The sequence below is a fragment of the Mesoplodon bidens genome (assembly GCF_964165515.1).
Source record: "Mesoplodon bidens genome assembly, contig: HAP1_SCAFFOLD_887, whole genome shotgun sequence".
In the NCBI taxonomy this organism is placed as follows: domain Eukaryota; kingdom Metazoa; phylum Chordata; class Mammalia; order Artiodactyla; family Ziphiidae; genus Mesoplodon; species Mesoplodon bidens.
In genome coordinates, this window is record NW_027672200.1 from 88,455 (window position 1) to 101,098 (window position 12,644).

Genomic DNA, 12,644 nt, shown 5'->3' on the forward strand with positions numbered 1-12,644 from the left:
GGCCCTGGAGACTGTAGGATGGGCCCTGGGAATGGAGCTCTAGACAGCAGGCAGATTTTCAGGCAGTGGCTGGGACAGGCTAGGGAAGGCAATGACTGCCCCTGACCATTCAGAATATTTTTCTCTATGTTCCTGTGGGGGGGTGGGGGTGGGCGGAGGGGGTAGTGCTGAGAAGAGCAGGATGAATGGGGGTAGAGTGCTTATCAGATATAAACTCTGCGTGGTACAGTTCTTGACACCCTGCCTGGACCTGGCTGACACTCGGTGTATGTAAGAGTGTATAGAGAACTCTTGGTAGGGGTGTTTTATGAGACAGTAACTCATACACCCATGGACACTCTGATACAGCAAAAGTATCACACACCCCACATATAACTTCCGTATTAAACCACACACAGCACATGGAGGTATATACACGCATCCCTCCTGTACTACGTTCTCATACAACCCACCTGTATCACAATCCTCTCCTCCAACACCAAACGCTGGAGATGAGATATGTATATAGACACACACACTATATATATAGGACACACACACACACACACACACACACACTATATATATATGTATCTCCTCAACTCTCGCACAAACACAGCTAACTTCAGCCATCGCTAAATACCTCTATAAGAACCAGTCACGTGTCATACACACCACACTTGTAACACATTCTTGAGTAATGCCAGACCCGCTTTGTACAAACCACAGTAAACCACAGTCTCACTAACCCATGTCAGGGTTGCCAGATAAAATATGGGCTAGCCAGTTCAATTTGAATTCCAGATAAACAACAAGTAATTTTTCAGTATCAGTATGTCCCCAATATTGTACGGGCCATACTTACACTAAAAGTAAGACCAAATACTGCATGGGAATACTTACACTGGAAAATTATTCTGGGTTTATCTGAAACTGAAATTTAACTGGGTGCCCTGTATTTTTCTTCGCTAAGTCTGGCAACCCTTATATACTTGCCACCAGCTCAGGTATCATATATTTATTGTAGTTTTGTTTAGTGTGTGTCTTCCCCTACTAGAATGCGCAGCGTTACCAGAGACTACAACAATGGAAGAGTGCCGGATACACAGAAGTAGCTGCTTACTGAATCTTGGTGAATCAATGAATGAACACACACCATAAATACAAGCCACACCATGTAATGAGGAAAAGTTACATGTCCCAGAATTCCCGACTTGTGAACAGAAACCATGCACACAAAGGCCACAGACACAGATAAGACACATCTCCACCGTGCTCCCCATGCCAACCCCACACTTACCACAGACTTAACTGATACACATCACTCACTCTTCCCACATACTCAGTCACCACCGAGGCCTACATTACCAACAAGACAGTGACAGAGTAAGTACTGATTTGAATTAAACACTGGAGTATCCACTGGGAACCCCATCTCAACTGTGTGTATTCACTGCACCTGACACGTGCCAGACACTCGGTAAATATTTGTGGACAGAGAGGACTGATGAACCCACCCTGAGCCTTTCATTCCTCCCTCAGGAATCTCCAAGTCACAAGAGGATCCCCCTCAGCTTGGATCCACTGTGGTGGCCCAAGGCTGCAGCCCAGGGGCAGGGGAGGTCTCCTCTGCCTCTACATACTTCTCCTGTGCTTCTTCTCCGCGCAAGCTCATCTACGCTGGTAAGGGCGCGGGGCTCCTCAGGTGAGGGGGTGTTTGGCTGTGAGGCAGGAGGCACACAGATCCCAGGGAGGCTGAGAGGAAACCCAGGGTCATCAGAGGTGATGAGGGCTCTGTGGAGGAGCCTGGGCAGGATGGCTGAGCTGTTACGAGGGCGTGGATCCCAGCTGAGTCTGGGGCGGGGGTGTGTGAATCCTGGTACTACCATGGTGGGGAAGTCAAGGAGCAGGGGCCGGAAAGGTCTGGGCTTGAGGTGGAGGGAAGAGGGACCAGATTAAGCATCTTCAGAGGAAAATGTAGGCTTTGTCTTTGCCTTGGCTTCCAGAGAAGGACAGAGTTCTACATCATAGATCTCCAGCCTGAGAGCAGCACCATCCAGCTCAGGTCCACACAGCTCACACATACATCCGCCCTCCAGGCACATACCTTCTCAGTGCACACAGAAACCCCAAGCACCACAGCCCCATTCCACAAGTAATGCACCACCGATATTCCCAAACTCACACTCCTCGTCGTACACGCATCCACCCGCATCTCTCAGTTACCACAGCCCTCACCACCATACTGCACACCCCTGTATACAGACACCGCTCCAGTAACCCCCCACACGCACATGAAAAGCCCACAGATGACACCAGATACACCGCTCCGTCCTACGGCCAACAGACACCAAGCTCACGACATAGCTACGTCATGCAAATGTCCCTCTCTCGTCTACCACACCTGCTCCCTCAGCTTCTGGCACGGCCCATGCATGTTATGATGTTTTTAATTTCCTTTTTCAGGAATCCGGAGATCACATCGAGAAACTGCCCAGCCTAAAGCACCCCTAGCCCAGGTTCAGGAAACAGGGGAGACTGCTCCCCCATCACACTGTGTCTCCTCCTCACCCTCTTCACCCTGTAAGAACGATCTGCACCCAGACAAAGAGGAAAGGGGCATGAAAATATACTACATGCAGGTACAAGTGAACAAGGGTGTAGCTGTCTCCTGGAAGACAAAGAAACCCTTGGAGTTGCCTGAAAAGCAGCTGACGATAGAAGAAGTGACCCTTCCTGAGGATGCGTGCACAGTAGGCACTTACCCCTCTGATGTGTCCACCGAAAGCCTCCTGTCTGACAGTGAGCCCACTGGGGAGGAGAAAGAGTATGAGGAAAGGGCAGAGCCAGGCAGCCCATCAGGGCCACCTGCCATCCAGGAGACACCCAGGGCCAAGACACCGGACTGGATGGTGACCATGGAGACCGGCTTCAGGTGCATGGCCTGCTGCCGGGTCTTGCCCACCTTGGAGATCCTCCAGCAGCACGTGAAGTTCGGCATCCTGGAGGGCTTCAGCTGCCGTGTCTTTCATCTCAACATCGCCCAGTGGATGGGCAATGTGGAATTCGAGAGCACCCCTGAGGAGGAGGGCAATGTGGAATCCGAGACCACCTCTGAGGACGAGGAGGACGAGGAGGACGAGCAGGACGAGCAGGACGAGCAGGACGACGAGGACGAGGAAGAGAAGCTAGAAGGCCCCAGCCCGAAGAGACCCCGGAGGCAGGGTCTTTTCTCTCTTTTGAGTTCCACACAGCAACTGAGATTCATGGGACAGAAGATCCTGGAGACGGTGTGGCCTTGGAAGAGGTAAGGCTTGAGGCTGGCACTCTTCTGAGCCTATGTCACGAGGGCCCAGAGGAGTCTAAGGGAAGGGGCCGCACACATGTGCTGGTTTACCTAATGGCTCTGCAGTTGCATCAACTTGGGACACACCCAGCACTTCCAAAGGAATTGAGCTCTGTTGACTTCGACAAGAAGGTGGAGCCTTTTCCTAGGAATTTTCTCAGGGTCTGCACGATGGGCCTCAACTCTTAGAGGACGTACCACCAGCAGCTCCTTGTCGGCAGAGAGAGCCAGGAGTGGTCTGAAGAGAGGACAGGGGCCCTTGCAGGACCGGAACTTTGAGGTCTGAGAGCCTTGGGCCTGAGCTGAGATCTCACCTGGACCACTGTACCTAGCCTTCTGTGACAAAGGGGAATATGAAAGAGAGTCACGTGGAAATGAGGTTCCCCGAGATATGGAAGTGTTCCAGAACCTTCGTTGCGTGGTAGTTGATCTGGAGCCAAGCTCACTGTGGTATGTGTGGCTCTGAGCATTAAGGCAACGCTGGAGGGTAACCCTGACCAGCAGAGCTTGGAGTGCTTCTTGTCTCTTCCTGTTCTACCTCATTTGTTTTATCCCTTCCAGGGAGAAGAAAGGACCCTCGGGATAGTAGCAGACAGAACGCCGTGGTCTGAAGGAGGATGAAGGGACCGGCACTCAGTCTAACATCATATGACAATATGAACATCCTATGCAATAAAGGGCATTTTCCAAACCTTTCCTGGAGGTTTTAGTTAATTACATTTTTCTATCTAATCTGTCATCTACATCTGTATCTTTCAAGGTTTGTGAACAAGCTTTCACATAAGCACTAGAGACGTCCGCCAGCATTTTCTAGAAGAGGCCTGCAAATTGCTGGGGACTCCTCACAAATAGGGAATGGCCACAACCCCTGCCACACAGACTATGCCCGTGGCCCTCCTGACCTACTCCCACTCTCTCTCTGAATTTCCCGAGGTCTGAGATGAGGGTGCTGGCTGGAGGCAATGATCGCGTGCAGGCTGAATCTTCCCCAGATTCTGATTCTCTTCCTGGGCCTATCGTCCTCAAGCACAGTCTCCATGTCCCTGGCCACACTGATCTCTCTCCTTCAGTCCTTCCCTCCCTCCCTCTCCTGCCTCCCAGTGCAAAGAATACTTTGTTACATTTGAGACGAGATTTATTTTTTGTGCACAGAATTCTCACCTGTTCTACTGTGGCCTCTGTTTTGAACATTCCAAAGCTGAGGATTTTCTTTTTTTCTCCCTCATTTCTGCTGAGTCTTTACCTTCCTAATGCAGTGAACTCAGAGTGCCTAGCTGACTGGAGGGGGAAAAAAATCCAGGGAGCAAAGAGAAATAATAAAAAAAGTGTCAGTTAATTTTTCATAGTGTTATCCAACTATGTATTTTTAAACTTTTGGAAGAATATTAGGAATATTCTCTTTATAAAAAACTGAATCATTGGGCTTCCCTGCTGGCGCGGTGGTTATGAATATGCCTGCGAATGCAGGGGACATGGGTTCGAGCCCTGTTCTGGGAAGATCCCACGTGCCACGGAGTAACTAAGCCCGTGCGCCACAACTACTGAGCCTGCGCTCTAGAGCCCGTGTGTCACAACTACTGAGCCCACGTGCCACAACTACGGAAGCCTGCATGCCTAGGGCCCGTGCTCCGCAAACAAGAGAAGCCACTGCAATGAGAAGCCCGTGCACCACAGCCAAGAGTAGCCCCCGCTCACTGCAACTAGAAAACGCCCGCTAGCAGCAACAAAGACCCAATGCAGCCCAAAATAAATTAACTAATTTTTAAAAATTGAATTATTTTCAAGGGGACAATGTATAAAAGTACAATAAAAGTCCCCCTTCATAACCCCCCAAGCCCACTCTCAAGATGTAATAGATATGGTGTGATACAATTTATAGTCGTAGTACTCCTCCTCCTCCTCCCACCACAGCCGAAATCCTCTGAGCCCGGTGCAGCAGCTTCCTTTCACAATGCTAGGACCGGCCACAAAACAGATGATAATCCCTTTGGACATTTCAAGGAGCAGCACCAAGGGAACAGTACCTGGGAAATGCCACTGACAGCTCAGAGTATCCATGGCATTTCTAGGGCCTCGGCACTGCTCTTGCTCTGGGAATGAAGGTCCAAAAAGCACGTCAGAGAGTGTTCGTAATTGTAAACAAGCTCCACCTTTGAAACACAATCTACATAGAACCACATATACAAGCCTGCACAATGGATGAAGCCAACGTCTCCTCCACGATTGCCCTTCTGACAACTTCATTGTCTCCTCAACCATAAAAGGTGAACTTCAAACTCACGACCTTGCCTTGTCACCAGAAACATCCAAGCTTGGATCAGTCTTTCTAAGACCAGATATTTGCTCTGTGAGCTACTACAGACTTGTCCCATACACAGAAGTAGAACAGGATTATTTCTATCTACCCGGGGACCTGGAGTCTTTCACATTGCTCCTGTTAAAACTCTCAGAACACCAAAACTTTACCTACAAAGGGTTCAAGCTATGACACTCCCAATTTTCACAAACCTCCTTATCTCTTGTGAGTCACATGCAGCCAATTCCAGGAATTGGAAACATGGTTGTGAGGATGAAACTGACTTTGGGGCTCCCCTTGGATATGGTCTTCCAGACTTACCAAAAGGCCATTAAGAGGACGGTTTACCCCACCTCAGGGAAACCCGAGGCAGTACTTGCAGTCAAGGGCTGGCCATGGCTTCTGAGCTACCTCCAAAAAGAATTTCATACTGTACCTGGATCTGCTGAAGCCATTCCTGACTGTCCGAGAGCCAGCATGTACCGCTCCTCAACTGCCTCCATTGTGGATCATCAGTAGGGCTGTCAGATTTACTAAATAAAAATGCAGGATACCCAGTTAAACTTGAACTTCACATGAATAATAAGTCATTATTTTTAGTATAAGTAGATCCTATGTACTATTTGGGGCATACTTATCTTCAAAATGTACTCGTTGTTTTTCTGACATTCATATTTAACTAAACAGCCTATATTTTATCTGTCAACCCTACTCATCAGAAATGATGGAGGCTTATAGAGATGCAGGAGATGCCTCAGCGCCTCCTCAGCTTTTATTTCTACATCCTGGACAGCGAGCACGAACTTTCCACCCCCAGTCATTAGCCATAATGGAGGATATTCTCTGTTTTAGAGCTCTTTCTACGTGTCATTGTTATTATCTTCCTTGTTTTAAAGAGATGTTTATTTTTTCCCAAATTTAATAGCTCATCCAAAAGTATTTCAAAGTTCATTAGACAAGGGAAAAACAACATGGTTCTGAAAAGTGAAGGAAACCTCCTGGTGCTTAGTAAAGAAGTAGTAGGGAGATTGAAAAAGCCAAACTTAATAAGCAAATCTCTCCAAGGGTATTTTCAGAGCTTGATACCCTCCCACACCCTGAAAATATCATTACATCAAGAATGTAGAACGGCTAACCAAATGTAAGGCTCCCATATGATTCTATCAAACTGAGGATGCTTCTTTACTAAGCAGTGAACACACTTGCTGCCCCAGGGACCTTGGCAGTTGCAACGTAGGGCTCTTCCCTTTGGGATGGAAACAGCAAGTTCTCCTGTGGTCTACATGCTGGCCCCAAAACTACTACACTCCCAATACTTGTCAACTTGAACTATTTTTCTACATATCTCCATTTTTCTGTTACTATCTGGACTACATCCTAGACTTGACATTACATAAATTGCATTCAAGAAGCTCTTTTTAAAAGTTGCTAGGAAACCTTAAATCTAGAGCTTGCAGTCCCTGGCTTACTTTCATCCAGGTGCATAAGGGTTTTCAAAAGTAGTCAGGTTAGTTACCCCGTATCACAGCCCCACGCTTGTGTCAGAGATATAAAAATGGAACATGATATTTAAGGTTTTACTTGCCAAATCATCAAGCCTCCCAGACAGAGGCAATAGAGCAAAATGATTACAGAGGCATGGATTTTGATTTGCTCCAGTGTCTTGGGCAAGTCACTTGGCCTCTGTATTTATTTGTACTTATCTGCACTTATCTGTCACTTGGGGGTTATAATTGTACCTGGTCCATGGGTACCTTGTACAAAAGATCTGTAAAGTAGTTACAAGAAACCGACACAGAGCAAGCACTCCACAGACATTGGCTATTAGCTATTGGACATATTTCTCCATGAAACAGATTACTTTATCAGTGGATGACTCGGTGGGAGACAGTGAATCACAGTATCACAGCATGTTGAAAGTGACCTAGTTCACACTCTTATGTGAGAAAAAGAAAAGTGTGCATGTGTAGAAAATGTCTGAAAGGTTACATAACAGATAGTTAATCATGTTAACTTGGAGGATTAGAATAAATCAGGAAAGGAGGAAAGAAAAACTTGAGTGTCATTCAACTTCTACATCATTTGTGTTTCTACACTGAGACTCTGAATACACTGGAAGTGCAATTTTTTTGAATGTGGCGGGATAAAGGTTTTCAAGTGTTCCTGATACATCCGTATTATTACTTCAGAATTGCTGGCATTTCTTGCCATCTTCGGATCTACACCCATTTGAGTCAGGGGGCCATTCTGGACGGAGGAGATACTAGAGCAGAAGTGAAGTGAGAGGAAAGGAGAGAAAAGATTTTCTCTCTTCTCTTCAAAGAGGAAAGGTCTTTGGAATGGGAGCAACTCACAACCAAACTTTGGGGAAAGGATGTGATGGAAAACGAGACAAACGTCCTACCCCTGTGATGAGAAGGATTCCCTGGGCTGGATGGAGGGAGGTCACAGGTGGCTGGACAAGGAAACCAACTAGGGAGAAACACACACAAGTGCAGAGCAAACACCCTGAGGCCACTCAGCCTGACTCCATGCAAACATGTGTCCAGCAGCCAGCCCTCCACCTGTGGCTCCCCAGCAAGACAGGTACCTCGGGGGTGCCAACTCATTCTGAGTCCATTATGCGTGGCCATTCATAAACCGCTCTCTAACGTGTGAGGAATAAACTCTCAATGTTTATGAGGAAATTGGGGAAGGAGATTGAAAGGTTACTTAAACGGAAAAAAAAGAAGTTCAGGAAGGCAGGATGGTAGAGAGACAAGAAAAAGACCTTAAAAGATAGAAGGGATTTGCCAAAGAAGAGAAAGAAAAAGAAATGATTCCGAATGGGTTAACCTGCAGCTAGGAAGTTAAGGAAGATTACTGATGTGTGAAGACTATGGAATAAAGTGAATAAAATTTATCAGAAGTTGCTGAGACTATGGTAAGAAGCATGATTATCAAATTATGAATTGGCGGCAATGGCATTCTAGGGGGACACTAGGAAGGGGAAGCAAATGTTCACGAGATGACAGTGGCAGGTGGAAAGTTGTTTCAGGGGAAGATCAGTCTTGCAGAGTGTGTATCAGACGAGGGCAAGTGTGAGCAAGCAAGGAAATACTAAGTGTATACGGTTCCTTCACTGAGTGCACCCAGCCCACCCAGCCCCGTGGTCAGCCTTGAGAACAAGCAGGACTTCAGGTACTGGAGCTACATTTCATTCATCAAGCCTTGAGAAGACACCCTTAACTCAGGTCTTCTCTTCAAACGCCATCTTTCCTTCTTGACCTTCATTTGGCCTCTTCCCTTACCCTCAAGCTGTGGACTGAGGCCACAGAGCAAGATGGGTCACTAGTGTCCTCCATCCCCTGGCGACTGTGCTTCACATCAGTGGAGCACCAAAGGCAATAACCAAGTAACAGACACAAGAGTGTATGAAGAAGAAGAGATTCTGATAAGGCTTTCTGTGACAGTGTGGGCCGAGTCGGCTCTATATGGCTGGTATCACCTGAATGACGAGCAGCCTTAGGGGAGAAGTGCTCAGAAGGCAGAGCCTGGCTCTCTAGAGGCTCTGCGTCCTCACAGCCCACTCCAAGACCTCAGTTGCAGCTTCGGCCCCCAATCTCTCTCCCTCTGCCTACTCACAGGTTTTGAAGTCTTCTTTCCTCCACATTTCTCTTGAGAGGTGGAGGAGGAAGATGAGGTTCAGGCCAGCTCAGACTCCCCTGGGATCCCAGCAGGATGCCTATCATGAACCTCCCACCTTCTAGGAAGCTCCTACGACCTCCACATTTGGGGGAGTTTTCATTTCAGCTGTGCTTCAAATTGCTGGCTGGAGATGGCCTGTTGGAACGTGGCTAAAAGCAAGTAGCAATCCTTCGGGCAGCCTGGCCCTTCTCGACTGTCAGACATCTTCAGGGATATTCTAGGAAACGTTGTTTGTTCTAGAGAAGGGAGGGAAACAATCCAATTGTCCAATAATGCTTGAATGGAAAATAAATGATGCTATACGCATGTGATGAAATAATACCAAACGGTCAAAAATCAAAGACCTAGATCTATATGGATTCACGTGGATAAATCTTGAAAACATAATATTGATTGGAAGAAAATAAGAGAAGATAAAGAAGGTTAGATTGTGATAACAGGTATGTAAGTATTTAAATATTTAAATCAATTCAACATATTGCTTTTATATAGAGAGATGCAAGAAAATAAACTTTATCTAAAGAACACATTATTTACATTTAATATGCTCATTTATCTAGGAGACCCAAAAGAACCCACAGATAAACTAGCAGGAACGAAGAAGACGGTTCAACAAAGCACACACATACAAGATCAATACAGTTTAAAAATCAATCAGGCTCCTCTACACTGGCGATAACAAATTAGAAACTGTAAAAGAAAATAAGAAAAAAAGAAGATCTAAAAATAGTCACAAGAGCCATATAAATTAAATTTAGAGCTAAGCATACGTAAAAGTAAATATAACTAACAAACTGAGTACGACCACTAAAAACTCCACCCAACCCAAGGATTAGAAAACGACTGTTCTCACTTTATGAGAAGAGACCCTCTTCTTAAGTAGCAGATCAGTACGTGAGAGTGAATCAAAGAAACACAGCATTTGAAAAGTCAGCTAGGCCAAGCCTCTTGCTCGCACATACAGAAGCTGAAGCCCAGACAGGTTGAGTTACTTGGTAAAGGGCCCAATGTCCTGACTCAAGGACTAGCATTTTTCACTCATTCGTAAGACACAATCAAATCCAGTACCTTGGAAAGAGATGGGAAAAAAATGAAGAAATCAATTATATTGTTACTCCTCTTTAAGTACAGAAATAACCGTGACAAAATTACAGGGATTGAGGGAAAACTGAAGTGCAGAGTTTAAAATGTCAATAATCCACAGGGAAACTGGAGACCATTTAAAATATTCATATTAAATCTCTATATAAAAGACATTAAAAGATCTCCAATCAAAATGTTCATTTTATAATAGATACGGTATGATACAATTTATAATGGATATGGTATGAACCTTTCCCTTTCACGGGAAAGGTTCGGCTGGGAAAAAGGAATTGTTCTTGAAAACGGGGCCTGTGCTATTGCAGAGACTGTGCTGAACCTAGGTCCACAGAATGCTCTGATGTCATCATTGAGGTCACAGAATCCTGCTGTGCGCCTGGCAACCTTGGAAACTTAACAGCCCTGGTGAGCACTAGGCAGCACTGCTGGTTCACTAAGTGGTACAAGTTTTTCAGCCATTTAGGAGACTTGACTATTTTTATTTGTATTGAATCATTTCAACGGATTGCCCAAGAGCCAACAAGGGCCAACCTGTAGGGGAGAGGAGGAGTTGGACGTCTCTTGAGGCATCTTCTAAGGGAGACTTCTAGTTGGTACGATGGAACGGCAACAAAAGAGGAAACGCCTGGAAAATGAAGAGTCCCAGGAAACTGCCCAGAAGGGAGGAGGTATGTGGGGGGCAACTTGTCTGGGGCACATGGGTTTCTGCCAAACTGAACCTTCTCTAGGAAGAGGGGGACTGAGAACGTGTCACCTGTGAAGCAGGGAGCGAGAGACCTTGTCTCACTGATGCTGCCGTAGCCATCCGGAGGCTCCCTGTGGTGTGAGACGGCACAGAACGGCCAGATGCCCCTGGGAGATGGGAGGTCAGCTCCGCTGGTCTGAGGACTCTCTCCTGGGGCTGCCGGGCCTGGAGCTTTGTCGGACTCACAGCAGGCTGCATCCTGCTTGCACAGACCTAGAGGTGCAGCTTTTCTCAGTCCCCGATTTCTCTCTTATTCTCTTGGATCTTTCCCTGGGGTCATGAGGTGGGGGATGTGAAGGATGCAAGGATGCTGAGAGAGACCCATGAGTTGCTTGGCCTCTTTTACCAACTGGAAAGAGAAGCCCCATGAGCTGAAGGCCCTGTTGAAAAATATCTTGACAAGTGGAATGCACTTCGAAAGACGATTGTTTGCCTAGGGATGGTGTCATATTGAAAGCAAGGAGGTTTTATTCCTTCAACAGGAAGAATCTCCCAAAGGAGACCGAGGGAAGGGAAGGGCTTTCCAGAGACTGAGACCGCGTGGGCGAGGGTGAGAAATGTCCTCAGGGTCCTGCGGGGAGCTCTGAGAGCCACGGGCCACGTGGTGCCTGCGTGCATTAAATGTAGGCGAGTACCTTGCCCTGGGAGGGGGTGGTCACCCCAGAGCTCCAGCTAGAGGTCTCTGCCCCAGATTAGAGCCCAGTAGCTCCTACCAGGCCCAGGGCCCTGGAGACTGTAGGATGGGCCCTGGGAATGGAGCTCTAGACAGCAGGCAGATTTTCAGGTAGTGGCTGGGACAGGCTAGGGAAGGCAATGACTGCCCCTGACCATTCAGAATATTTTTCTCTATGTTCCTGTGGGGGGGGGGGGGCGGAGGGGGTAGTGCTGAGAAGAGCAGGATGAATGGGGGTAGAGTGCTTATCAGATATAAACTCTGCGTGGTACAGTTCTTGACACCCTGCCTGGACCTGGCTGACACTCGGTGTATGTAAGAGTGTATAGAGAACTCTTGGTAGGGGTGTTTTATGAGACAGTAACTCATACACCCATGGACACTCTGATACAGCAAAAATATCACACACCCCACATATAACTTCCGTATTAAACCACACACAGCACATGGAGGTATATACACGCATCCCTCCTGTACTACGTTCTCATACAACCCACCTGTATCACAATCCTCTCCTCCAACACCAAACGCTGGAGATGAGATATGTATATAGACACACACACTATATATATAGGACACACACACACACACACACACACACACTATATATATATGTATCTCCTCAACTCTCGCACAAACACAGCTAACTTCAGCCATCGCTAAATACCTCTATAAGAACCAGTCACGTGTCATACACACCGCACTTGTAACACATTCTTGAGTAATGCCAGACCCGCTTTGTACAAACCACAGTAAACCACAGTCTCACTAACCCATGTCAGGGTTGCCAGATAAAATATGGGCTAGCCAGTTCAAT

At 46.9% G+C, this 12,644-nt stretch overlaps 1 protein-coding gene and 1 long non-coding RNA gene across 3 annotated transcripts in view; one reads left to right on the forward strand and one right to left on the reverse strand.

The window, feature by feature from the left end:
- LOC308610132 overlaps positions 1–11,925 on the reverse strand; it is a 100,369-nt gene extending 88,444 nt beyond the window's left edge. For both annotated transcript variants that reach the window (XR_014014430.1, XR_014014431.1), the window contains exons 1-3: positions 9,246–11,925; positions 6,058–6,154; positions 4,487–4,603 (exon numbers count right to left, since the gene is read on the reverse strand). This is a non-coding gene — a long non-coding RNA (uncharacterized lncRNA). The remainder of the gene's footprint in view (positions 1–4,486; positions 4,604–6,057; positions 6,155–9,245) is intronic.
- Positions 182–4,478, forward strand: LOC308610124 (protein FAM170A-like; the record flags this gene model as incomplete). The annotated part of the gene is made up of 2 exons (XM_081259384.1): positions 182–191; positions 2,446–4,478. 2 exons carry the CDS (start codon positions 182–184, stop codon positions 3,288–3,290), a joined length of 855 nt encoding a protein of 284 aa, XP_081115510.1. The 3' UTR covers positions 3,291–4,478.
- Positions 11,926–12,644: the final 719 nt, after the last annotated feature.